This window comes from Silurus meridionalis, chromosome 10, assembly GCF_014805685.1.
Source record: "Silurus meridionalis isolate SWU-2019-XX chromosome 10, ASM1480568v1, whole genome shotgun sequence".
NCBI lineage: Eukaryota > Metazoa > Chordata > Actinopteri > Siluriformes > Siluridae > Silurus > Silurus meridionalis.
Window position 1 is genome coordinate 3,112,212 of NC_060893.1, and position 25,548 is coordinate 3,137,759.

Here is a 25,548-nt window from a genome sequence, read left to right on the forward strand (position 1 = left end):
CAGCAATGAGGAGTCATTAAGATTCCAAATCATTACACCAATTCCAATAGAAAACTTCAGATTTAATTCAGAAACATAACTGTAGGTATTTTACACTTTTAGAATTTCAATACCTACTTGACCGTGACCTCATTTTTGTCAAGTAGTTAAAAAGAAGGTTTTATGCTCGTGAAATTGAATAGACATCAATCAGTGTTTAACTCTTTAATATAATTCTATTAATAGATTGGTGTGTTAATAGTAACATTAAAATCTTTTCACATAAGTTGATTAAGCAAAGAGTCTTGTAGCAATAATTATAATAGGCACATTATAGCCACAATAAATCATAGTACTTGGATTACTCTATGAAGTAAATGCATTTTTTTCCTTTTGGACAGTTTCAAGTGTCACAGGATATTTAGCTTTTAACAGCCACCCTATATTTGACATTTCTTTGAAAAATTGTATATTTTTGTCCTTCTATCTTTCCTTTTTCTACCTGTTTTGCTGTGGCCCTTTCTGCAATGCACTATAACCTCCACCTCTTCCCTCCTGTGGTGCAACTCACTTCGGACACCTCATTCGCTCTGAAGTAATAGGAAGTAAGTGTTGAAATAAGCACGTCTACTCAACTGACAGTTTTGATCCTTGTCACACTCATGCCTACTGAACTATATTATTCAAGAAATTTGATTTATTTAACTCATTTAAAAACTAAAAAATGCAATTACCCGTGTGAAAAATATTGTCGTATAACGCATATAAAAAGTTAAAGCACAAAATAAAAGTCTTTTTTCAGATCCTAGGGATCATTACAACACTTAGACAGCGCTGGTTAAAGTGGTAAATGACCATGTTGCCAAATAAAGCTTTTCCATTCCGATGTCATCTCTTGTTCATAATTTAAAAATTCATATATATATATATATATATATATATATATATATATATATATATATATAGATATAGATATAGATATAGATATAGATACTGTATGTTAGGTTTCCTGCTTGGTCACTTTGCCCACAAAAATGGGAATTGAAATAAAGTGCTCATTTTCACCGCATTTTTAAGCCACTGAGACACCAATCAAGCTACTCGAACCCTGTTATTGACATGTTTATGGTTGTTTATTCTAAACTTGTTAAAATGACACGCTTTTTTCGTGTAAGCTCTCCATACATGACTCATATGTTGTGCACAGGTTTATTTTTGAGCACAAGGGCACTCAGAGGATCATGGTGATTAACAACTGTCAGCTGAATGACGATGCTGCCTATTCAGTGGTAGCTGGGGATGAGAAATGTACTACTGAACTGTTTGTGAAAGGTAAACTGTCTTGCATATTAGTTAACAATATGTGTTTGCATATTTTCATGTCGTGAGTGTGTTTACTGATAAAAGATAAACGACTCTTTGCACAGTGTTACCGGTGAACATCGTTAAAAAGCTGGAGCCGGTGAAGACTACGGTTAATGAACGAATCGAGCTCGAGTGTGAAGTGTCAGAAGAAGGAGCACAAGTGAAATGGTGTGTTTCGATGTCTTAGTGTAAAGAAATATTGAGATGTTGAGCATGTCAAAAATTCAAATTTTCCATGGTGGCAGGATGAAGAATGGGGTGGAGGTTCCTACTGGGGTGCGTTCAAGATATCGTGTAAAGAGTGAAGGCACAAAGCATTGGTTGATTATAGATGATGCCACAAAGGAGGACACAGGAACCTATTCCATCATGGCAACTGGGGGCACCAGTGAGGCTCATGTCCAAGTGGACTGTGAGCATATTTATTTATATATTTCTTAATATATATTGGCCCAGTTTAATTGCTATTAAGCCAGTTACAGAAAAAAAATCTCTATCCTGTCTCTTTTCCATGTCGGTACAGTGAAGCCACTGAAGATTCTACAAGATTTACAAGACATGACGATCCGTTTAGGGCAGCCTCTCAAGCTCCAGTGTGAGATCTTACCTATAAATGTTCCTGGGCGCTGGTATAGAAATGGCCAACTTATCCAATCCAGCGATCGCATAAACATCATCCACAGAGCCAAGTAAAGTCCCACACAGAGTTCTACTCTTGCACACAGCAGCATTTACTATTCAAACATTTTCCACACTCACACACATTTGTTTTTTGTTTTGACAGGACCCATAGGCTGGAAGTTGAGAGCAGCACCCTGCACGATGCTGGAGATTATACTTTTGTGCCTGAAGGGTACACACAAAGCCTTTGTGCCAAAGTCCACATAATAGGTAGAAAACTTTTAATGGGAAAATTCTTCAAAATAAAATGTTTTACTTTAAGACTGAGGTTAACTGAGGATCATGTTACTGAGACTTGTTTACTGAAGTTTCTGGCAGATGTTTCTACAAATGATCACTGACAACAACTTAGGAAACATGAACAATGCTGCTGTTGGTTTTTATTCCAGATCCCCCTAAAGTGCATCTGGATGCTCTTAATGCTCCGGATAACACTATCACCATTGTGGCTGGTAACAAGCTGCGTTTGGAGGTCCCTATAAGCGGCGAGCCTGTTCCCAGGGTGGTGTGGATGAAAGGAGAGCGGGTTAGTGCAGGGAACCTGAAGGTGATATTGAGACTATATGGATAAATGTATTGGGACACCTGAGTCACCAGCTATATGTGGTTCTTTCTTAAAATAATTCTGCACAATTGTACAAAAAGTGTTTGGGTGTGGTAGCATAAAGTTTTCCCTTCACTTTAACTAGGAGACCCAAACCTGTTCCAGCATGACAATGCCCCTGTGCACAAAGCCAGCTCCATGAAGATCTGCTTTACATGGGTTGAAAGATGTGAAATCTTTCCTTCTCCAACCCTATAAAATATTATTGAATGTGAATGCTGACTGTAGCCTAGCCCTTTTCATCTCACTCACATCAGTACCTGACTTTACTAACACTCCTGTAGCTGAATAAGCACAAATCTCTACAAAATCTAGTGGAATGTCTTCCCAGAAGAGTGGAGCCCATTATACAGTGGAACCCGGTTATGTCGATGTCCTAGGGGGTCGCCAAAAAGCATCGAGATAACCGATGATCGAGATAAACGAAAATCAAAATGGCGGCAATATATTAACTTGCTTGAAATTTCTTTATGTACATGATGTGCATTAATAAATGAGAATGTGCATGCACGTGTTTTTGAAGGTTTTTTTACACAACAGCGTTGCTGCGATTTGTTTGATGAAGGCATACTATAAAAATACATACAGTAAATGTTTATCTGTCAGGAATCCACCTGCCACGCCCCCTTCGGCCCCCTTCAGCGTGTCAGGTGCTTTCTCGACCGCTTTCTCTGAAGCTCCGCTTCAATCGCGCACATATGGTGCTCGTTTAGCATCATCACCAGCTCCTATTTAAACTTCCACACTTTCACCGTCCGTTATTGTTGGTATATGTTGGTTCACGGCGGTCGTTGTTATCGCTCATGCGTATCCCGGTACGTGCCTTCCCACCGGCACTCTCTTAACGGCTGCGCTTTTCTTCCCAAAGCGCACCACGGATTCCCCCCGATCCTGCCGGTGTTCATTCTATGCTTTTGCTGCTCATCCCACGTTCCGCGCCACCAAGCGCGGCTTTTGCCTCCCGTTCATCGCATAACATTTAACAACAAAAGGCATATGTGCACTAACTAACAGCAGAGATTCACCAGTATACAATACAACACCTGTAGCATCTGTAAGCCTTGATTTTTCCACCACTTCTGCGAGTTCTTCTGCCGCTGCACCGAGATAACCGACGTTAAATGGCAAATTTTTCCCCCCTTGTGCTCGAGATATCAGGGTTCGGCGACATAAAAGAATCGACATAACCGATAAAAAATGCTAAGACAAAGCGAGAATTTGGCGGTTCTACTTCAAAAACGTCGACTTAATAGAGTTGTCGAGTTAACCGAGGTCAAGATAAGCGGGTTCCACTGTAATGGCAAATGGAGATGCCATACTGACCTTATACTCAGGTGTCCACAAACTTTTGTTCATATAGTGTGTCATTGTGATGTGTTTTGAGATTCATTAGCTAAATGAGCTAACTAGCAAGCTAATTCATAGCTCATATGCCACTGACACCATCTTGCTATTCAGCTAATTTAGCTTGTTGCTTTAATAAACTTAGCTTAGCTCACCTTAAATCTATATCAAGAAACGAACTAGCTAACTAGCTAACGCAACATAGCTAGGTTACTGACTAGCTAGCACTGCTTAGTGCACTTAGTTGCATACGAGCTAAGAATTAATTGCTAGTTAGCTCATTTAGCTAATGAATCTCAAAGACTGAAATTTATATTTCATCCACTTAATATTACTCTTATTATCATCATCTTAGTCGTCAGCTAACCTTGTTATCTATTAAACTCCACTGGGAGCTGCCGAATATGATGACGATAATGAGAGCAATATGAAGTGGATGATATAAAGGGGTTGAATTTTTACATGGCGCCAATGAAAAGTGATGGTTTAGCAGGATATTAGAATACCCTTCAATTAGAGTATTATTTTTTTTTATTCTACCTATAGTCAAATATAGTCATGCCATCTTCTTCTGGAACATCATCATAACTTGCCAAACCCTGAAATCCAGCCTAAATTTTGCGAATAGCAATAGCAATAGTGCTCTACTTAAATGAGCACTTCTTGTCCATGTACCATGAGCATTGGCAAACCATGAAATCTTGTCAAAATACGTTATTTCTCCCTTACAATCAATGATAAATCCGTTACACACACAACGCATTTAATTATGAAGATTTATAGGCACAACCTGATACAACCTGAACTCTGATTGGTCATCTGTTTACTGTATCTTTCGTACAAAGGCACCTGTTTGGGTATTTACAAATACTTACTGTAATTATAATTTATATTACCGGTATTATATTATAATTTAATTACTATAATTAATTATTATACAATTTTAAAAGTATATTACTATTATTATTATTATTATTATTATTATTATTATTATATTCATATTCATATTTTATAACTCAATACCTCATCGTGTGTTGCAAAAGACCTATAGTACTAATGTAAATGTCGGCTGATGATCTTACAGGTCATTCTTGAGACAGGGACTCGAGTTCGTGCAGAGACATTTTCTGACCACACCTGCCTCACTATTGAAGTCACTGAGCGAGAGGACAGTGGCAACTACAAGATTGTCCTGCAGAATGAAGCAGGAGAGGACACAGGCAGTGTCAGGATTAAGGTTGTAGGTAAGACTTTTGAAAAAAAAAAAAAAAAAAAAAAAAATATATATATATATATATATATATATATATATATATATATATATATATATATATATCAGCTGATAAGGTTTTGTTACTAGTGATGGGGAAAGAGTGGCAGACAGCCAATTTAGAAGTTTCCTACTAAATACAGGACTGTCAAAGTACTTTATGTATATCTATTGAGCTGCAAAGCCTTCTAAACTTGATCGGAATCACTAGCTTATGTTTTAATATATATTTGTCCTTTATTATGTATTCAATTATTCCCAATAGTCTAGTCTCTTCATTTCATAGCTTTTCTCATGGTTGCACTGCTTCAATTAGAGTTGCTCTCCAATCAGATTTCAGCACCGTGGTGCAGGTGTACAGTAACGTCTTTTAATCGGATGGTCCGAGAGCAAACTAGTCAGAGCTTACAACCAGCATCTTTAACAAACTGCACAAGCTCAAATATATTCATGTGGATAATATTTTTTGACCTACAAGGTCATTTACAAGACGAACAAAAAAAACACAAAATACAAAATAGCTCAGCCAGTAAACCCGATGCAAAGAGACATAAAATAAACAGTAGCAAAATGTAAATAAAATGTTGTGCATAAAAAGGCTGCTTCGTAATGCACAGAAAATAAAATAGTCCATTTACGAGGTTATTAATATCGATGCTTCTGCTAGAGATGATGTATGCGGGCGGTGCTGCTGTGGCTACAATGAAAGGAGACGTGTTGAATTAATAATGACATTCATTTTCACTGTTTGAGATTCCTGTCTGTGATGCAGCGCTCTGTTCTACTGCGTTTCTCTATAATATTGAGGTTTCTATAGACGCTGTGTCATAACAATGGTAAAAAGTGTTGGATACATTTTTTATTTACATTACATTGCATTATTTAAATAAAAGTAATATTTAGTCATTTACAATTACAGCATACAATTAGTTGTAAGCATAATTAGATTAGATTAGATCAGATTAGATTAGATTAGATTAGATTCGCCTTTATTGTGCAAGGTACATGTACAGAGCCAATGAAATGATGTACAATGCCTGAATATTTCTTAAATCTGATTAGTAAAAAAAGGTATACATATTTATAACAGATCTATCAACAGTCCTAATTGTGAATGTTTATTGAATATGGAGGAAATTTTCTGTATCAGAATGTTGTTGATCATATACAAGTGTACAATTAATTTTGAGCCCCATTCTACAATTCTACGAATCTAAAACGTCAGGGAAGATCGAAGTCAGCAGTCAGGTGATGAACAAACAAACAAACTAAGCTAGGCAAGACAATGTCAGGAAATAGGAAGTGGTCACTTCATGGTTAAGACCTCAGACTGTTCAGGTCCTGAGTTTAAATCTCCCCCAAGCTTCTACTTGCACACCTTGAACAAAGCTTTTAATCCTCAACTGTTCGGTTGTATGAACGATATAAAAAGTCGCTCTGGGTAAGGGTGAGCGTATACATCATAAAATTATTATGAATAAGAGTCACTATAAATAGCGTTTGCTGTTGGGGTGGTTCTTGAACACAGTTGTACTCACTCAGTAGCTGGGTCTGTGTAAATGTACGAATGAGTTGAAGTCAACATTGCAAATCTGTGATCTGACAATAAAACTACAAGCAAAAGATCCATCTGTATTCGTTGCCAGGTTGGTCAAAATCACATGCACTTAAGATTAATATAATAAGATTCTATGCTTCTTTTTTTATATCTGTGTTCTAGATATTCCTGATCCTCCTGGACCTCCTTTGGTCCCTGCAGTTGGTGGTGACTGGTGTACAATGACCTGGGATCCTCCTATTTATGATGGTGGTTCTCCAATCCTGGGTAAGGAAATACATTGTAAATTTTTTTCATTGGTGGCCCTTTCACACTATATTTACTGTATCTACAGCCAAATCCCAATCATAACCACTTTTTGGAAAAAAAGCATTTTCCTCAACCCCAGCATTGACCTGTACTGTTCTGTTCTTCAGGATACTTCATTGAGAGGAAGAAGAAGCAGAGCTCCAGATGGATGCGTCTGAACTTCGACCTCTGCAAAGAGACCACGTTCGAGCCTAAGAAGATGATCGAGGGGGTGCCATACGAGGTGCGGATTTTTGCTGTTAACACGATCGGGGTTTCCAAGCCGAGTGATCCCTCCAAACCCTTTATTCCCCTTGGTGAGTACCACACCTTTTACACATTTTAGACCTTTCACAACTTACTGCTCTTCGTTACGTCTCCAGTGCCTCCACCTGTCTATAAGTCCTTCTGCTTGGTTCTGTCACAGCCCTTTTATGTAAGACAATACCTCACAATCCCAGCAGATCCTTTCACATGAGACAGTGACAGATATGCCATGGCACCATCACCATATTTGAGCTTGCCCTTCACACAACCCTTTTGCAGCTGTTGCTTTCCAGAGATATAAACTATTCTCACTCTGTGCATAGCGCAAGCCTGAGATTTACAGGACTTTAAACATGTCATTATTATGGCAGAATTAAAAGTTTAGGAGATCAGGATCCATCCCAAGCCCAAGGAGAGGGCATGCCAGACGGATATACATAACTCCCCCTCATGTGTGTGTTTATGTGTGTATTTGTGTGCAGCAGAGCCAACCAGTAACCAAATCTATTGGTAACAAAAGTATTAGGACACCTGACTTTTCCACCCATATGTGGTTCTCCCTGGAGTTAGAGGCACACAATTGTACAGAACATCTTTGGATTCAATGCATGAAATTTTGCCTTCAGTTGAAGGCTGTTCCAGCATGACAATGCCCCTATTCACAAAGCCAGCTCCATGAAGATCTGCTTTCCATGGGTTGGAGTGGAAGAGGTCCTGCTGTAGAGCTCCAACTCTATTGAACACAATGACGTGAACACCCCAGGCCTCCTCACTTTCTTACCTACATCAGTACCTGACCTCACTAACACCCTTGTGGATGATTGAATCCCCACAAAAATCTAGTGGAACATCTTCCCAGAAGAGTGGAGCTTATTATAACACAGGGATTTGTTTTTAGTAGCAGTTTAGCAGGACTTGGGTTCATGGTGTTTACTATGAGTAATTGCAAAATCATTTGTGTTCACTCTCTGTCTTTCTCACTGTTTTTTATTTCAAGCTGTCACTAGTGAGCCCACCATGCTGGTGGTTGATGAGGTGACAGACACGACCGTGACGATGAAGTGGCGTCCTCCGGAAACCATCGGTGCCGCCGGGTTAGATGGCTACCAAGTGGAGTATTGCATCGAAGGAAGTAAGACGCCCTACCATAACAATCATTAACACTAAATACTAAAAATGTCCAGCACTATACTAGATGATAGTTAATCATATATAAGCTGTTTTAAAAGAATCATCATCATCATCACACACCGATCAGGCATAACATTATGACATTTTAACATTATGAGCGGTGAAGTGAATAAAACTGATTATCTCTTCATCATAGCACCTGGAACATTTTGTCCTCAAAGTTGATGTTAGAAGCAGGAAAAATGGGCGAGTGTATGTATTTGAGCAAATTTGACAAATTGTTACGTCTAGACGACTGGGTCAGAGCATCTCTAATACTGCATCTCATGTGGGATGTTCCTGGTCTGCAGTGGTCAGTATCTATTAAATGTGCTCCAAGGAAGGAACATTGGTGAACCGGCGACAGGGTCACCGGCGGCCGAGGCTCATTGATGCACGTGGGGAACGAAAGCTGGTCCAAATTACTGATGAGGTTAATGTTGTTAATGCTCGACAGGTCAGGATTGTTTTGGCAGTAATAGGGGACCAACACAATATCAGCCAGGTGGTCTTATATGCCTGATTGGTGTATTGAGGACTGATAATTGTAAATAATGAAGTCGGAAAACAGAACTAATGTCATATTTACATTATTACACTTGGCAGTGCTGGGATTTGAACTTCCAATTCAGAGTCCAATGCCACAACCACTAAGCTACTGTAATAATCATACCATGATGTTTTTTTAAGCAAACACTCTCAAAAAAGTGTTTATATATTCACTAAACTGTTTTTTTTATTTCCACAGCTGATGACTGGATCCTTGCCAATAAGGAACTGACTGAGAAAACCAAATACACCCTCACAGGCCTTGTACCAGAATCCAAGATCCTTATCCGAGTGAAGGCGATTAACGCAGCGGGTGCCAGTTTACCACGCACCACTCAGCACTCGATCCTAGTCAAAGAGGTCGTTGGTGAGCTACTTCACCTGCTGCTACTTTTTTGTTTGTTTGATAAAAGCAAAGATTTTTTTTATTTGGTGAATAATTGACCTCAAAAGTCACTGCTGTGAATTAAACATACTGAAATACAAAGAAAAGGACAAACAGGACACATCGGTTCTAGATATTTGATTGGAAGATTTACATCAGGTTTCCTCAAACTACGTCTAGACCCCACATTCACAACGGTCCTCTGAACAATTCCAGAGACATTTTTTGAAAATGTAATTATATATTATGCATTAACCCCTCTGCTTTACCTCGGTTTGAATTTCACGCTCCCAGGTTAATGGCGGAATTGCATTTGCCACATAACTAATTTGTTTGGCTAATTTTCCTGGTATTTCGGATAGAACGATAGACCAAAGAACTTATAGGGAATTGTTTTTATGGAGTTGAAATAATGAAATTTAGCAATAAAAATCTAATTATTTAATATCAAATGAAGTAAAATGTTAATACAGTACAGTACTGTAATCATAAAATAGCATTTTTGGAGTAGCGTCTGTTTACTGCGGTTTTTTAGGTATTGCGGACGGTTTTGGAACGTAACCACCGTGATAAATGAGGGATTACTGTATGTTTTACACATCTAATAATTTGATAATAAAGGTTGGCTTTCAAACTAAAATTTGCCTTAGTTATTAATAGAGGTCTAGGCACCGATTGCTGGAACTATACCTATCGAACTTAGCAAAAATTTATACCGATAGTTTTTCCGGCTTCCGCTTCATGCTGTCATTATAAGAGCGACCTCTGGAGGTGAATCATTGACGCCACATGCTGTTTGTTTGGTTTATTTCTTTTATTCAGTATCCATTTTAAAAACTTTTAGTTGATTAATCGGTTATGAGCAAGTTTGATCCAACCTAGCTTTCAATATCAGTAAAATCGGTTGACCTCGTTATTAACGTAGCCTAATTATTTGTTCGATTCCCCCACCAACCATATGCATAAGTAAATGTTTTGAATTAAATAGCATTGAATATGAAAAAAAATTTCATTGATTGTAATAATGCTTTTTTAATAGACGAAATATCAAAGTAATGCTCATTTGTCTGTACGATGCAGAACAACTTCAACTAATCGACTAATACTTTTAAAATCATAATACAATCTGCTAGTCACTTCGGCCCCCCATAAAAGAAACAACAAATTAAGTAGCCCGAAAGAAAAAAAAGTTCAAGAACCCTGATTTAAATTCATAAAAATTTATTTGAGTTATAAAATTAATCTTTTGTCTTGCAGAGCCCCCAAAGATCCGTGTCCCTCGCCACTTGAAGCAGACGTACATGCGTAAGGTCGGAGAACAAGTTAACATCGTGGTCCCGTTCATGGTAAGCCAATGATCAGTAATGTACAGAAATGACAGTTATAAAAAATAAATTTCTGAATGTAATTTTAATGTTTCTCCCAGGGCAAACCCCGACCAAAGATCACCTGGCTGAAGGACGATGAGGCTATCGAACAAACGCAGGTCAACATCCGCAACTCGGACTGCGACAGCATCATCTTCATCCGCAAAGCTGAACGCAAGCACTCTGGGAAATATAAGATGGCTGTCCAGGTGGAAAAACTTGTCGATACCGCCATCCTGGACATCCAGATCGTGGGTTAGCAATCAGCTTCTGTAATACTCCAAGAGTCTGGAAATATTAGTAATATATTGATTAGAGTTTCTGGATCCATTTTGAAGTGTTCTGTTCTAACTGTCTCTTGTTCAGACCTTCCTGGTCCTCCACAATGTGTTCGAATTGAGGAGGTCTGGGGGGAGAATGTTGCTCTGGACTGGACACCACCCAAGGATAGCGGCAATGCGCCCATAACAGGATACACCATTCAGAAGGCGGATAAAAAGACCATGGTATTGTATATACATTTTTTTATTTTCTATCACAACCCAGTCTCAGTGAATTCTTTCTCCGGTGCTTTGCAGTCTCCTCAAATGAGTTTAAGATCTTGTGTCTACAGGAGTGGTACACCTGTGTGGAGCACTACCACCGCACATGTATCACTATCAGCGAGCTGGTGGTGGGCAACGAGTACTACTTCAGGATCTTTTCGGAGAATATGGTGGGCCTGAGCGAGAACGCCACAATCACGAAAGACACCGCAGTCATCGTGAAGGAGGGTAAGTTCCAACTCACTTGGGTGAACGAATTAATGTTGATTTCCTACACTTTCAGTTTTAGGTGTCTTGGGCCTGCTTACAACTGTGTGGTCAAAAGTATTCGGACACCCGACTCTTCCACCCGTACGTGCTTCTTCACCACAATGTCACACAATTGTATAAAAACACAATTGGATGCAGGAGCATGTAATTTTCCCTTCACTTGAGCTAGGAGACCCACAAACTAAGCCAGCTCGATGAAGATATGGCTTCCATGGGTTTGGAAGATGCGGAAGATCTTCTGAGATAGAGCTCAATCCCTATTGGGATGAATGTAAATGCTGACTGCACCCCAGGCCTCCTTATCTCAACTACATCCGACCTGACTTTACAAGCAGTGTTGTGACTGAAGGAGTGCAAATCTTCACAAAAATCTAGTGGAAGATCTTCCCAGGAGAGTGTGGGTGTCCACAAACTTTTGCCCATATAGAGTATCCAGGTAAACCTTTTCTATAACATGTTATGTGTTTTGTCTTGAAAAAATATTTCTCCTCCTCATTGTTCAAGGAACTTAAATGTGAGTAATATTACATAAAAAAGGTTATTGCTGGGATCCTCTTTCACTCCTCCACCGTATATATAAAAACATTATTTATTTATTTATTTATTTATTTTTAATATTTACATTATAATTTTAGAATAGGAAACACTATAATACACTTATATCGTAGGAAACTTTATTCTCATCATTTCTGCTGCTTATTTGGCCAGAAATGAATATGATATATTTGTAAGAAGGTCAAGAAGCTGTTCTTTTTTTTGCCCCACTAAAAAGTAATGAATAAAATATTGCACACTTGCTTTAAATGGGATAATGAGAACCCAAACCCGTGTTGTCTCTTCATTACATAAGGGAAATTCCCCCATGATACAGTGCTTGGCCTGTATCATGCACACTCCCGTACTCCATATTCCCTCTTTTCTTCCTCCTCCTCTCCCTCTTCTTCCTCCTGTCCCTCTTTCTCAGGCATGAACATGAAGAACCCAGAGTACATCTGCTACGACTTCGCAGAGGCACCCAAGTTCACCCAGCCCCTCATTAACACCTTTGCGGTCGCTGGGTACAACGCGTCTCTGAACTGCAGTGTCCGGGCCAACCCCCGGGTATGTGTGAGATAAATGCAACTCAGTGATTAATATCAGAGTTTCAGCACTAAACAGCTGCACACGAGTCAGTAATGCTACAAACTTCATATTATTTTAATTTAAAGCATCTATTACTCTAAAAAGATGCTTTTTTTATGTGGTAAAATGGACAGGAAATCACTTGAACTTTGGTCATTTTTTTGTTAGGCCACAAGTTTGTGGACACCTGAGAAAAAGATTAGTGTATGCTTTCCAACATGTGGTCAATACTTGCTGTTGTTGAAGATGTTGAATGATGGACACTTAAATAAAGAACTGTGGTCCTGAACACATTGTAGTAGATTGTTGAAATTAATTACAGTCCAAATTCATCCTCAAAGTTCTGAAGTTGCTTAGTAACTTCATGGATCTTTAGTTGATGTGGAACCATCCCCAGTTTTTTGTTGTAGTTCGTGCTTATATAGGTGCATCGGCATAAAAAAGTGTGTATCGGTTATGCATCGAGATGCGAATCGGCCTCAGTTATAGAAATGCACATCATCTATTTTTCATTACAAGTCACATCAGGTGCCTATTAGTCGATGTCAAATTATTGGAACCCTGTGGATAGTTGAATTTATGATCGGTATTATTTTTATACCAAGATGCAGAAGAGGTCAAGAGTTTAATGTTTCACCACATGACTGTCAGCTACATACAGGTTGTTTAGTATATTCTCGTCATAAAAAAGTATAGACCTTTCCTTGGAGATTGTGTTCTTGTCTGATGGGATTATGCAAAGGAATACTTTAGCATTTATATCAGTGGATTCAGATCGGGTAGAGACTCTGTTTACTAGCTAGATAAGTTTGAAATAGACATGATGACCACACAGCTTATTCCTGATGTGTTCTTTTCTCATTTTAAGACTTTTATATGGGTGGTTGAGTAATATTTTCCATAATAATTGAGGTGAAAATCAGCAGAATGACCTAACATACATATCTGGGGGATGCCTGATGTCTGTCATTGAACTCATTAAGGAGATTGTCCCGACTTTCTTTTCTTTTTTCTCAGTTGTATATGAGGAGTTAATATTTTTTGAATTGAGGTTGTTCATGTGATGAAGTTTATGAGTTTTGCAGCTGATAATTGTGTAAAATGATAGTTTCAGTGTTTCAGTCTGAAGCTGAAGAATGACAACGTGACCATTTAAAAAAACTGAACACCAACAATCCTGCATTTTGCTTGATGGCCTTGACCATTTTTCTGTGAAATTTTACATAACCATATAAAAGTAATAGATTAGTGTGATAATCCATATAATACAGCAAAATACAAGCAAAATTATAGCTCCTGAACCACTAAACCAGCAAGATAAGGGGTCTCTGAACTGCTAGAAAAATCCATGTCTTCACATGACCAGAAGAATCCAGGTTTTCCTCACTGAACTACTAAAAGAATCCATGTATTCACATATCCAGCAGAATCAATGCCTTGAATAATTCATGTTTTCACAATGTACACATTAACACCTTTATTAAACTTTTCAAAGATCCGCAAGCAAACCCACATAGACATGAGATGAACAAGCACAGGAACTCTACACAGAGAGTAACCTACACTCCAGAATTCCTGGAGCTCTGAAGCAGCAATTCTACCTAATATTATAACTTGGTTGAGCAAATTATGATGGCATTATCACACAATATGCCTTCACGTATTTTACATATGTTGATGTTTTTGAGACATGTTTCTTCTGTTCTCTCATAAAGCCCAAAGTGATCTGGATGAAGAATAAGATCCCCATCATCGATGACCCACGCTACCGCATGTTCAGCAGCCAAGGTGTGTGCACGTTGGAGATCCGGAAGCCCAGCCCGTTCGACGGAGCCATGTACACCTGCAAGGCTATCAATGACCTCGGCGAGGCCCAGGTGGAGTGCAAACTGGAGGTGAAAGGTCAGTCTGGCTTTCGGTGCAGTTTACATGCATAGAGCAGTCCACTGTATCTTAGCAATTGTGTCTCATCTCATGTTCATTCTGGTTCTTCACATTTGCGTGTGATTATAACAGGAGTACTAAACACAGTCCCCTGTAAAGGTATTGGAAGGCCATTTTATACGTGTTTGCTCATGATAGATGAATATGAGACGAAAAAGACAAGAACCGATCAGAATGTCTGTTTTTTTCCCCTGATATTTACATCTCAATATGTTAAACTACTTAGAACATGGCATCTTTGGTGGCAGACCACCCAATTTATAGGCGAGCAATAGTGTTGAAAATATACTGTTTAGCCATAACATTAAAACCACCTGCCTGATATTAGATCAGATTATATTAAATTAGATTAGATCAGATTACAGTGCATCCGGAAAGTAGGCGCTTCACTTTTTCCACATTTTGTTCCAAAATGGATTAAATTCATTATTTTCCTAAAGATTCTACAAACAATACTTCATTATGACAACGAGAAAGAAGTTTGTTTGAAATCTTTGCTAATTCATTAAAATTAAAAAATTAAAAAACATCACATGTCGAAGCTCCTTCGGCACCAATTACAGCCTCAAGTCTTTTTGAGTTTGATGCTACAAGTTTGTTACACCTATTTTTGTGCAGTTTCTCAGACGGCAGTTGCTAGAATGTCTTTCTTTATAGGAAAAAAAACCTGACAATTCTGCATATCGAGGGAGTGAATAAATGAAGGTTGGAAGGAATGAAAACATTTGTTAAAGTATGCTGAAATAAGTAGTACAGTTACCGTATTTTCCTGACTATAAGCCGATATATTTTTTCCCACGTTTTGAACCCCGCGGCTTAAACAACGAAGCAGCTTATTTATGAATTTTTCCTGGGTTTTTCCCGGTTTCACAAACTTCAAGCCAAAAAACTGAACCGCATAACATTAGACCAAACAAATTTCCGAATGAAAACGAAAAAACGCACCTCACCTGTGTTCTGAGCTGCACGGCATCGGGAGAAAAAACTTTATTTTTTAAACGCATGACGATGCCAAAAGATAAACTCCAGAGAGAAATAGTTGTGAAAGGAAGGAGGAAGACAGTGAACAATGATTTTCTTGGTAGGCTACTGTTTAGATACAAGCCGTTGTAACGCGTTGAGTCTGGGTGAAGGGAGAGCTCACTAACTCCAGTTACAACAGAAATCATATAAGCACAGATAGGTTTCCAAAACTCGTGCTTTTTTATTATTCATGCCAACAGCGTTACGGGTTAGTCAAAGAAACTTAGAAATGAGCATCAGAAGATAATAAGGACATATTCCTCGGTCTCCACACATGCAGTAATAGCGGAAAAATGCTGCGGCAGCCTATTCCCAAAATACCGCTATGCTCTTAAAGGAGCCACAACATATTTCACCCGTTACACCGTGTAACAGACACTGTCTTTCATTAAAGCCTGTGTATAGTTCATTAGTTTCAGTGTAGACAGTGTAGCGGCTTATAGACAGGTGCGGCTTATTTATGTTCAAAATAAAAATATTTGTAAAATTCAGTGGGTGCGGCTTATATATGGGTGCGCATTATAGTCCGGAAATTACAGTTAGTAGAACATACCTTTAGAAAATTAAATATTAAATGTAAAACATACACACACAAAATAACAAACACACACATATACACATCTGTATTACCCAAATGGTGTCTTACAAATGTAAACTATTTAATTGAATGTTTCCATTAATTAAATTTTATTTAATCAGTTTATTCAATATAATAAAAAGTATATTACATTGATTTATTCTCTTTTTTTATATATATTTTATTTTTAATACAATATACAATACAATACAATATTTTAAATATTATATAATCCAAGCAGGCATTTCATTTAACATTGTTTTAAAAATGTAAACTGTTGATATTTACAAATGTTACAAATAATAAACTGCTTTATTAAATAAAATAAATTAAAAAAAAACAGCAAGCAATTATATGTTTTGCATTTCTTCCACCTAACTGTACAGAAAGTGAACCAAACAATAATTTAGAAACGGTGGTACGTAACGAATCATGAACCCCTATTATATATTTATAAATACTAAGTATAGAAAAAATCCCACCCATGTGATTGGTGGCATTATAACAAGATAATTAATGCTATAAATGCCACCTGACAATGGTTGCAATGTTATGGCTAATCGGCGTTTAGGTTTAAAGTGAATAACGCTTATAATGCATTATATCCCTTGCTTCGTCCTTTCCATTACTTTAGTATAGGTTCATCTTGTTTCCCTGAGTTTCTTCGTGAATTTCTGTCTGGTCTAATTGCTGATAAATACTTTGCATCTTGTTGTATGACTTCCATATTTCTGCTCTTGAAGTGTTCTTTGGATGGTGTATTATTATACCTTTACCTCTGCCCTGGAAGAGGTTGGAGTTGACATACCAGATGGTTTTTTTTTTTTGTCTTTTCTTTAGATTTCTATCATGTTTCTGGAATCAATTGCTGTTTTTTCTTGGCTGATCTATTGTAGTTATTACTATACCAGTGATTTATTGTGTACAAATGCTTGTACAATGGATCTGACCGATTTTCCGTCTTTTTTTTTTACTTTTCTCAGAAAGACAGCTCTCTGGTCTTCTTGTTGGTTTATCCTTATTTATGCAATCCTCACAGAGGAAAAAACAGGCCTTAAACTGAAAGTAGGCATTCAGAGCAATTTATTATTTAAAGAAATCCATCTAACAAATAAATAAATATCAGATAACTCGTAGCAGAAATTCTGATCTGGTGTCTCATATATTTATCCTTTAACCCCCAAATGTCCTATATAAAAACAATAGAATTGACTTTGCTATTCCAATACTTTTGGATAAAGGATTGTCGTGTTTTGATGATGATGATGATGATGTTCAGTCTTGGTTCTCATTTACAGTTCTTTTTGTCATCATGGGAAAATAACTGCTGCTTTTTACTTGCAGATTTCCATAGCTGGGCTTCACAGTGTAAATTTTCGAATCAGTTCCCCTGTTAACAAAACATTTCTGCTCTTACGTCAGAGACGAGAGTTGAGTTCTGCTTATAATCAATATTTTTCGAAGCAGAACGCTCTCTGTGTTCACTAGACGAGCGAGAGCATGGCACACTCATAGTTCTCACCCTGCTTTTAGGTTCAGTTTCAGAAAACATCATCAGTTTATAAAATATACAAATAAACGTGTGCCAGACTCTCATAGCGCTTAGTTTTTTTCCCTTTACAGCAAATCACTGTGTGTTAATCCTCCATGTTCAGTCTGTAATGACTAAGTCAGTGATGCAGCCTGACACACACATAACTCCCTCACTTAGGGTTTAACCCCCTCTTCTCTTTTCTCCCCAGTCATCACTCAGGAATAGTGAATGTGTTGTTCTTATGTAAGGTAAGCTTTCATATGGTTTCGGGCATATGAAGCTTATTTATAATATTCATTCTGCATCTCTTACTAATCCTGCTTTTGCTGATTTGGCCACGATCTGCAGACCTAACGTTTCATGTTGTCGTCATGGTGCGAGTGCAATTAGCATTGGTTCTGTTCATCAGTCGTGTTCACTCTGTAACTGAATCTGTTTTCCTGGTTCCTTCCGCATGCATTTCCACCGCCGTGCTAAGCTGTTGTGTGAGCACGCTTTTCTTTGTATCTAAAAACCAGTGCAAGTGTCTCTGATGCCAGTGTGCTGCTTGCATGATCCCTGTTTCATGGTAACTGTGTTTGTGACCACATGTAATATTCCAAACAGAGGGTGAGTAACTTCCTCCTCTCAGTCTGAGTCAGCAGTGGTCAGTTTGTCACCACTTTTTTGCAACCACAGAGTTTTAGGCAGGATTTCTTTTCTGTATATTGCATTTAACTGACTTAACTGATGCATTAGCCATTTTAGAGCAAGCACATGTGGTATACTGCTATAAAATTACTCTAGGAGATGTTACTGTACTCACAGATTTGTGTAGTGCCTGCTTCTGAACTGACGCCTTTCTTTCATTATGTGTCTTTCCCTTTCTTGAATCTATTTCCTTGATAAAAGGTAAAAGGTGCATTTTGGACACTGTCCACACACTACACCACACTACACTACACATAACTACACTACACCACACAATACTACACACCCTACTTTACTACACAATACTACACTTAATTACTTTTCTGCATTATACAGTACTAAACTACACAATTCTTAACTACACAGCACTACACTAAACTATACTTCACTACACTACACTGTACTACACTAAGTTATACTTTACTACACAGTAGTACAATAAACTATACTTCACTACACTACACTTCACTTTACTACACTATACAGTAATACACTAAACTATACTTCACTACACTACACTATACTTTACTACACTATACTACACTACACAGTACTACACTAAACTATACTTTACTACACTACACTTCACTTTACAACACTATACACTAATACACTAAACTATACTTCACTACACTACACTACACCATACTGTACTACACTAAACTATACTTACTACACTACACGGTACTACACTAAACTATACTTACTACACTACACTACACTTCACTACACTACACAGTACTACACTAAACTATACTTTACTACACTACACTTTACTACACTATACAGTAATACACTAAACTATACTTCACTACACTATACTTTACTACACTATACTAAACTACACAGTACTACACTAAACTATACTTTACTACACTACACTACACTTCACTACACCACACAGTACCACACTACACTACACTACATAATACTTCACTATAACACTACACTACACTGTACTACACTACACTACAGTACTACACTATACTACACTACACAGTACTACATTAAACTATACTTCACTACACTACACTATACTTTACTACACTTCACTTTACTACACTATACTGTACTACACTAAACTATACTTTAGTACACTTCACTTTACTACACTATACAGTACTACACTAAACTATACTTTACTACACTACACTGTACTACACTAAACTATACTACACTACACTTTATTTACAACACTATACAGTACTACACTAAATTATACTTTACTAAACTACGCTGTACTGTACTTCACTACAATACACTACACGGCACTATACTTTACTACACTATACTTTGCGACACTATACTTTACTACAATACACTACACTACACCATACTTCACTGTACTACACTACACTTGACTACACTACACAGTACTACACTACACTACACAGTACTACACTACAAAATATTTCACTACACTCCACTTCACTACACAGTACAACACTACACCACTATGCAGCACTGCATAAAGACGATACTTCACTACATTATATAACACTACACTACACTATATTACACTACTTAATTACACAGTACAACACTACACTACATAATACTTCACTATAACACTACACTAGGCAACACTAGTCCTCACTATACACTATACTATACAGTTATACTACACAGCAATTCACCTACACTACATGATACTACACTACACTATGCTGTAATGCACTATTCTAGGTGACACTACCCTTCACTACACAATGCTATACTTCACTACACTATACTACATTATATAATACTATACTACACTAAAATACACTACATAATACAACTTTATACTACACTACATTACACTACACTGTCTAAAAACACCCTACATTATATGATACAGCACTATACTACACTGCACTACACTTCACAACACTGTACCCCACTACACAATAATAAACTACACTCTAAATCACACTACACTACAGTACTACACTACATTACATTACACTACACTATATTACACTACAGTACTACACTACATTACATTACACTACACTACACTAAATTACATTACAGTACTACACTACATTACACTACACTACATTACACTACAGTACTACACTACATTACACTATACTACACTGCATCACACTACACTATGCTACGCTACACAACACAACAGTGTGTCTTTCTTGTCCTCATACACCTGCTACATGATTTTTCTCTATTTCATTCAGGAGGCTTTACATTCTTAGAGCTGATGAAGCGTGGAGTTCCTTTGCATCTTATTGATAATTTCATGAATGAGAGAAAGTCGCCGGAGTCGGAGAAGAAGGGATCTGACTGAAGAGGGATTCATCCAGTGCTTTCCCAGTAATCCCTGTTGCTCAAGCTGTTTTTAATGACATGTGTGACCCGTCTTTGGTAATGGCATGTGCTGTTTGAACATGGACCTGTAGTATTTAAGCAAAGTTTGCTAATGGATAGGTGTATGACAGGCTGCTTTCTCTAAAACCCTGTTCAAGCACAGATGCATGTCTTCAGCGAAATTGGATCGTAGGTTTCAAATGTGTAAGACACAGTAAATGGTAGCAAATATGTCAATGCATTATAGTGTCTCATGATGAAAAATGTGTGCCTCGGGGCTGCCATTGAAATTGGATGTATTATTTTGGTTTTATTTATTCAACACTTCTCCCTCCAGTGTACTCTAGTGAATCTGACAAAGAGAAAAACAAAACAAAAAATACAACAAAAGAATCTCTGTGTAATATTGTACAAGAGCAAAACTAGTCTCTCTGACATGCTAGCTCTTTAACCAGCTATCCATTTGAAGTGTTTGCCTTGTTTGTATATCCGATTTTGGTGAAGATGAAAATATCTAGCGAAAGAAGCAGCAATACTTCATTTAGCACGGTTGAGTTGAATACATGTTACAATAATAAAGACGTGTGTTTGTAACAGTATGAGTCATTTTTGCCTTTTTTTTTGCACACCACATGTTTAATAAGAGATGAGATGTTTTCCATCCTCCCTCATCACTGAAACATCCAGCTCAGTCTGATTGATCAGCTGCCAAGATAATAAATCTTTGCCAAATTACACGGGAGAACCAGAAGGTAACACAGACATGAGGGATCTCTGGGATAAGAGACGACCCACCACACCACCGTTAACAAACCTGAGTAAATGTGTGAGAGTGAGGGGACGACAGCATACAAATATCCCAGTTCACCAAACACTCTATATCCATGATCTCTCCAGATCTGCTCCTTTACCTTCTGATAAAAGGCTTGACTAAATAAATATGTTTTCAACCTCGACTTGAACACTGAGACTGTGTCTGAGTCCTGAACACTGATTGGAAGGCTGTTGCATAACTGTGGGGTTTATAAGAGAAAGATCTGCCCCCTGCTGTAGTCTTCATTATTTGCAGTACCAACAAATAGCCTGCACCTTTTGATCTAAGTAGGCGTGGAGGATCATACTGGTACAGACGTTCACTCAGAAACTGAGACGGCGAGACCGTTAAGTGCTTTATACGTCAATAGTAGTATTTTATAATCAATGCGAGATTTGATTGGGAGCAGTGTAGACGATTAAAACAGGGGTGATGTGGTCATATTTCCTAGATCTAGTGAGGACTTTTGCTGCTGCATTCTGAACTAACTGAAGCTTATTAATGCACTTACTCCAACACCTATACAGTAAAGCATTACAGTAGTCTAATCTAGATGTAACAAAAGCATTAACTAGTTTTTCTATCTAGTTTGTCTATAATGACCATATTTCTAGTTCTAATATTTCTAAGGTGAAAGAAGGCAATCCTGGTAATATTATTCATGTGAGCCTCAAAGGAAACACTAGGGTAAATAATCACACCAACGTTTTTGACTGAAAGTTTGCTTCTAGCTGCATGTGGTCCTAGTAAAAGTACTTCCGTCATATCTGAGTTGAGCAGAAGAAAGTTATCAAGCATCCACTGTCTAATGTCCTTTACACACTCCTCAACATTGTTAAGCTGATCTCTCTAATCTGGCTTTGCTGAAATATACAACTGTGTATCTTCAGCGTAGCAATGGAAGCGAATACCATGTTTATGTATAATTTCACCCAGAGGCAGCGTATATAAAGAAAAAAGCAGTGGGCCTAAGACAGATCATTGCGGAACACCAAAATTTACCTCAGAGAGTGTGGAGAACTTACCATTTGCATCAACAAACTGATAGTGATCAGTCAAATAAGACCTGAGCCAAGAGAGGGCTGTTCCCTTTATTCCAACAACGTTCTCAAGTCTAGCAAGCAGTATAGTGTGATCAATAGTGTCAAAAGCTGCACTAAGGTCGAGCAAAACAAGTAAAGAGACAAAACCCTGATTAGAGGCCAAAACAGGTCATTTACCACCTTAACTAGCGCCGTCTTTGTGCTATGATGAGGCCGAAATCCTGACTGATACATTTAAAAAATTTTATTCCTCAGTAGATGTGAGCATAACTGCTGTGTGTGGCGGGACGTTAATTAGACAGGAACTATAACTCAGCTGACTACGCCACCCTGTTAACAGGGAACACTATTATAGATTAATCATCTACAAAGGACACACAGGTACGTGGTTTCAATAAACAGAGGCAAGAGACGTGGATACCAAAGATACAAACAAATGTTTTATTTCACAATAAATATGGGTATTACTTTTAAAACATGACTATGGGCTGGAATAAAATAGGCATAAAAACAAAAAGGAAACCGAGGCTTACCTAAAGCAGGTAAACTAGCTTAATGAGTATGCGGCTACTATATCGCCAGGAGCATAACGCCAAGTGCACAAAACGCACTACACACACACACACTCACACAAACACGGTAAGACCAAGCGTGAACACACTGCACCCTGTGATAGAGTCCCACCACCGCACGCGAAGGCCAACTAGCCGTCTGCCTGAAGCCTCGGTTCCTAAACAAACAAAGTAAAGTAAAACAAAAGCAAGAAACAAAGCATAAACAGAGCAAACAAGCATAAAGCTAGCAAAGCAAACAAAGCAAGCAAAAGCTAGCAAAGCAGACAAAGTTAAGTAAAACAAAAGCATACAAAGTTAAATAAAGCAAAGCAGAGTAAAACAAAGCAGCAGCATCAAAGCACGTTGCCCGCAGGCCGCACTGAATGACTCCTCTTAAAACTATTCCACCTAAAAAAAGGATTAAGTAGAACATTTATTCATCCCACCAAACACCACAAACCTCAGCAGAGATAGCTACACATACCTTAATATTGTCGTTTGACCACAAGTCCAGCCACACAGGCAAATGGACATCAAACCGGCAAGAAGGCACGGGATTACAGCGGGTTCATGTTTAAAAGCAGTCGCCGAGCCACATGAAATGATTACACGTTGAAACTATAATTCAAATAACGCTAGTTACCACAAACACACACGTTGATACACACTTGCTAGCAAGCACATACCTGTGAGACAGGAAGAGTCTAAACCAGGAAGGGCGGGCCTCGGCAATGACACACAAGCGGTGATCACACAACATGGTGCATTAAAAGTCCCCTTTATATAGTCTTGCATGTATCTGATTGGACAACTGATGCTTTCATGACAATTTAAAGGGACACCCACAGTTCGTCCCACTACAATCTACCCCCCACTGACGGATCGTCGCCCCGACGGTCCTACTACTAGGGTCAGGATTACCTAATCCCATGGCCTAAAAATGCCTGGCACCATGCCATGCATTTGCTGCTGGGAGCCCTCACCTGTCCCACCCACTGAACGGGGAAGATGGTGTACATTTGGATGTTGGCATTTGCACGTTTTGTCCTGTGTAACGCACCCTCATCCACCCTAACCAGGGCTTCAGGCTGTGGCTCCGCAACATAGCTGTATCCCTAGCTGGAGCCTGTAATCCTGGCCAGTTAGCAGGAACGGGTCCCGTAACACTCACCCTCTCCTGTGGATCATGTTCCACCCCAGATGCCAGCCCACCAATTCTTAATTCGACATCAACTTGATCCCGTTCTTGGACCAAAGCTAATAAATCTACCTCATCCTCTTCCTCAGCTAACGATGATGTGCCCACAACTGGGTCAGGTAAAGGACTGCCATGGTTAGTACCAACTGTGTCCTTACAGACTCTTCTCTTTAGCAGTGAACGATGCACGTTCCTTACCTTGGTCAGGTCATCTACAGGCGCAATGGTGTACACTACACCACCTTCCTTGGGTGCCCTTATCACTTGGTAGACCACTGGGCTCCATAGGTCCTGGATTTTATGGCGCCCTTACCCCATAATCACGGAGGTACACCAGTTGACCCTCCACCAATGGTTCATCTCGGACGTGCTGATCATGATTGGCCTTGCGCCTATCAGCCATGACCTGCAACCGTTCCCGTGCACCTGCAAAGGCCACCTGGAGCCTCGTTTGATGTTCCAAGACCCAGTCATGCACACTACCCTCCCTTAGCTGTGGTTCTCTCCCAACAGAAAATCTACAGGCAATCGTGGCTCCTGTCCAAACATCAAGAAGTGTGGCGATTCCCTGTGCTCTGATGAGGGTGCTATTATAACTGAACACTACCTGGGGAAGACACGCTACCCAGTCTCGTTTCCTGGACACTGGCAGAGTACGCAACAGATTATGTAGAGTGCGGTTAAAGCGTTCACACTGGCCGTTACCGGCCGGGTGATAGGGGGTAGTACGAGACTTCACCACACCATAAAGCTCACATAACTGACGTATCAACAAAGACTCAAAATTTCGACCCTGGTCCGAGTGGAGACGGCCCGAACACCGAACCTGTAAAACCATTCGGTCACCAGGGCTTGTGCCACCATCTCCGCCGCTGATCCCTCGTTGGAACAGCAAGGGTATACTTACTGAAAACGTCAGTCATCACCAAAACGTTTTCGATGCCAGAGCTTGTGGGCTCTAACACTGTGAAGTCCACTGCCAAGATGTCATTTGGCCTAGATGACATTAACCGCCCCATAAAAGCCTGAGCCAGTGGCTGGGTGTCTTTGGCTGCCTGGCACCGGTCACACTCGTGACACCAACTTGCCACATCCGAGGA

The 25,548-nt window shown here is 38.8% G+C and overlaps 1 protein-coding gene across 4 annotated transcripts in view; it reads left to right on the forward strand.

Moving 5' to 3' along the window:
• The window catches only part of mybpc1 (myosin binding protein C1), a 44,833-nt gene extending 23,395 nt beyond the window's left edge, over nucleotides 1–21,438 (forward strand). For all 4 annotated transcript variants that reach the window (XM_046859923.1, XM_046859924.1, XM_046859925.1 and 1 more), the window contains 19 exons: nucleotides 576–584; nucleotides 1,187–1,311; nucleotides 1,407–1,512; nucleotides 1,590–1,756; nucleotides 1,868–2,033; nucleotides 2,129–2,235; nucleotides 2,415–2,551; nucleotides 5,058–5,217; nucleotides 6,964–7,068; nucleotides 7,218–7,406; nucleotides 8,354–8,488; nucleotides 9,275–9,442; nucleotides 10,718–10,806; nucleotides 10,887–11,082; nucleotides 11,194–11,333; nucleotides 11,441–11,600; nucleotides 12,607–12,743; nucleotides 14,480–14,666; nucleotides 20,710–21,438. In XM_046859923.1, the coding sequence (XP_046715879.1) occupies nucleotides 576–584; nucleotides 1,187–1,311; nucleotides 1,407–1,512; nucleotides 1,590–1,756; nucleotides 1,868–2,033; nucleotides 2,129–2,235; nucleotides 2,415–2,551; nucleotides 5,058–5,217; nucleotides 6,964–7,068; nucleotides 7,218–7,406; nucleotides 8,354–8,488; nucleotides 9,275–9,442; nucleotides 10,718–10,806; nucleotides 10,887–11,082; nucleotides 11,194–11,333; nucleotides 11,441–11,600; nucleotides 12,607–12,743; nucleotides 14,480–14,666; nucleotides 20,710–20,819 (2,593 nt within the window). In that variant the 3' untranslated portion in view covers nucleotides 20,820–21,438. The remainder of the gene's footprint in view (nucleotides 1–575; nucleotides 585–1,186; nucleotides 1,312–1,406; nucleotides 1,513–1,589; nucleotides 1,757–1,867; nucleotides 2,034–2,128; nucleotides 2,236–2,414; nucleotides 2,552–5,057; nucleotides 5,218–6,963; nucleotides 7,069–7,217; nucleotides 7,407–8,353; nucleotides 8,489–9,274; nucleotides 9,443–10,717; nucleotides 10,807–10,886; nucleotides 11,083–11,193; nucleotides 11,334–11,440; nucleotides 11,601–12,606; nucleotides 12,744–14,479; nucleotides 14,667–20,709) is intronic.
• The last annotated feature ends 4,110 nt before the right edge of the window (nucleotides 21,439–25,548 follow it).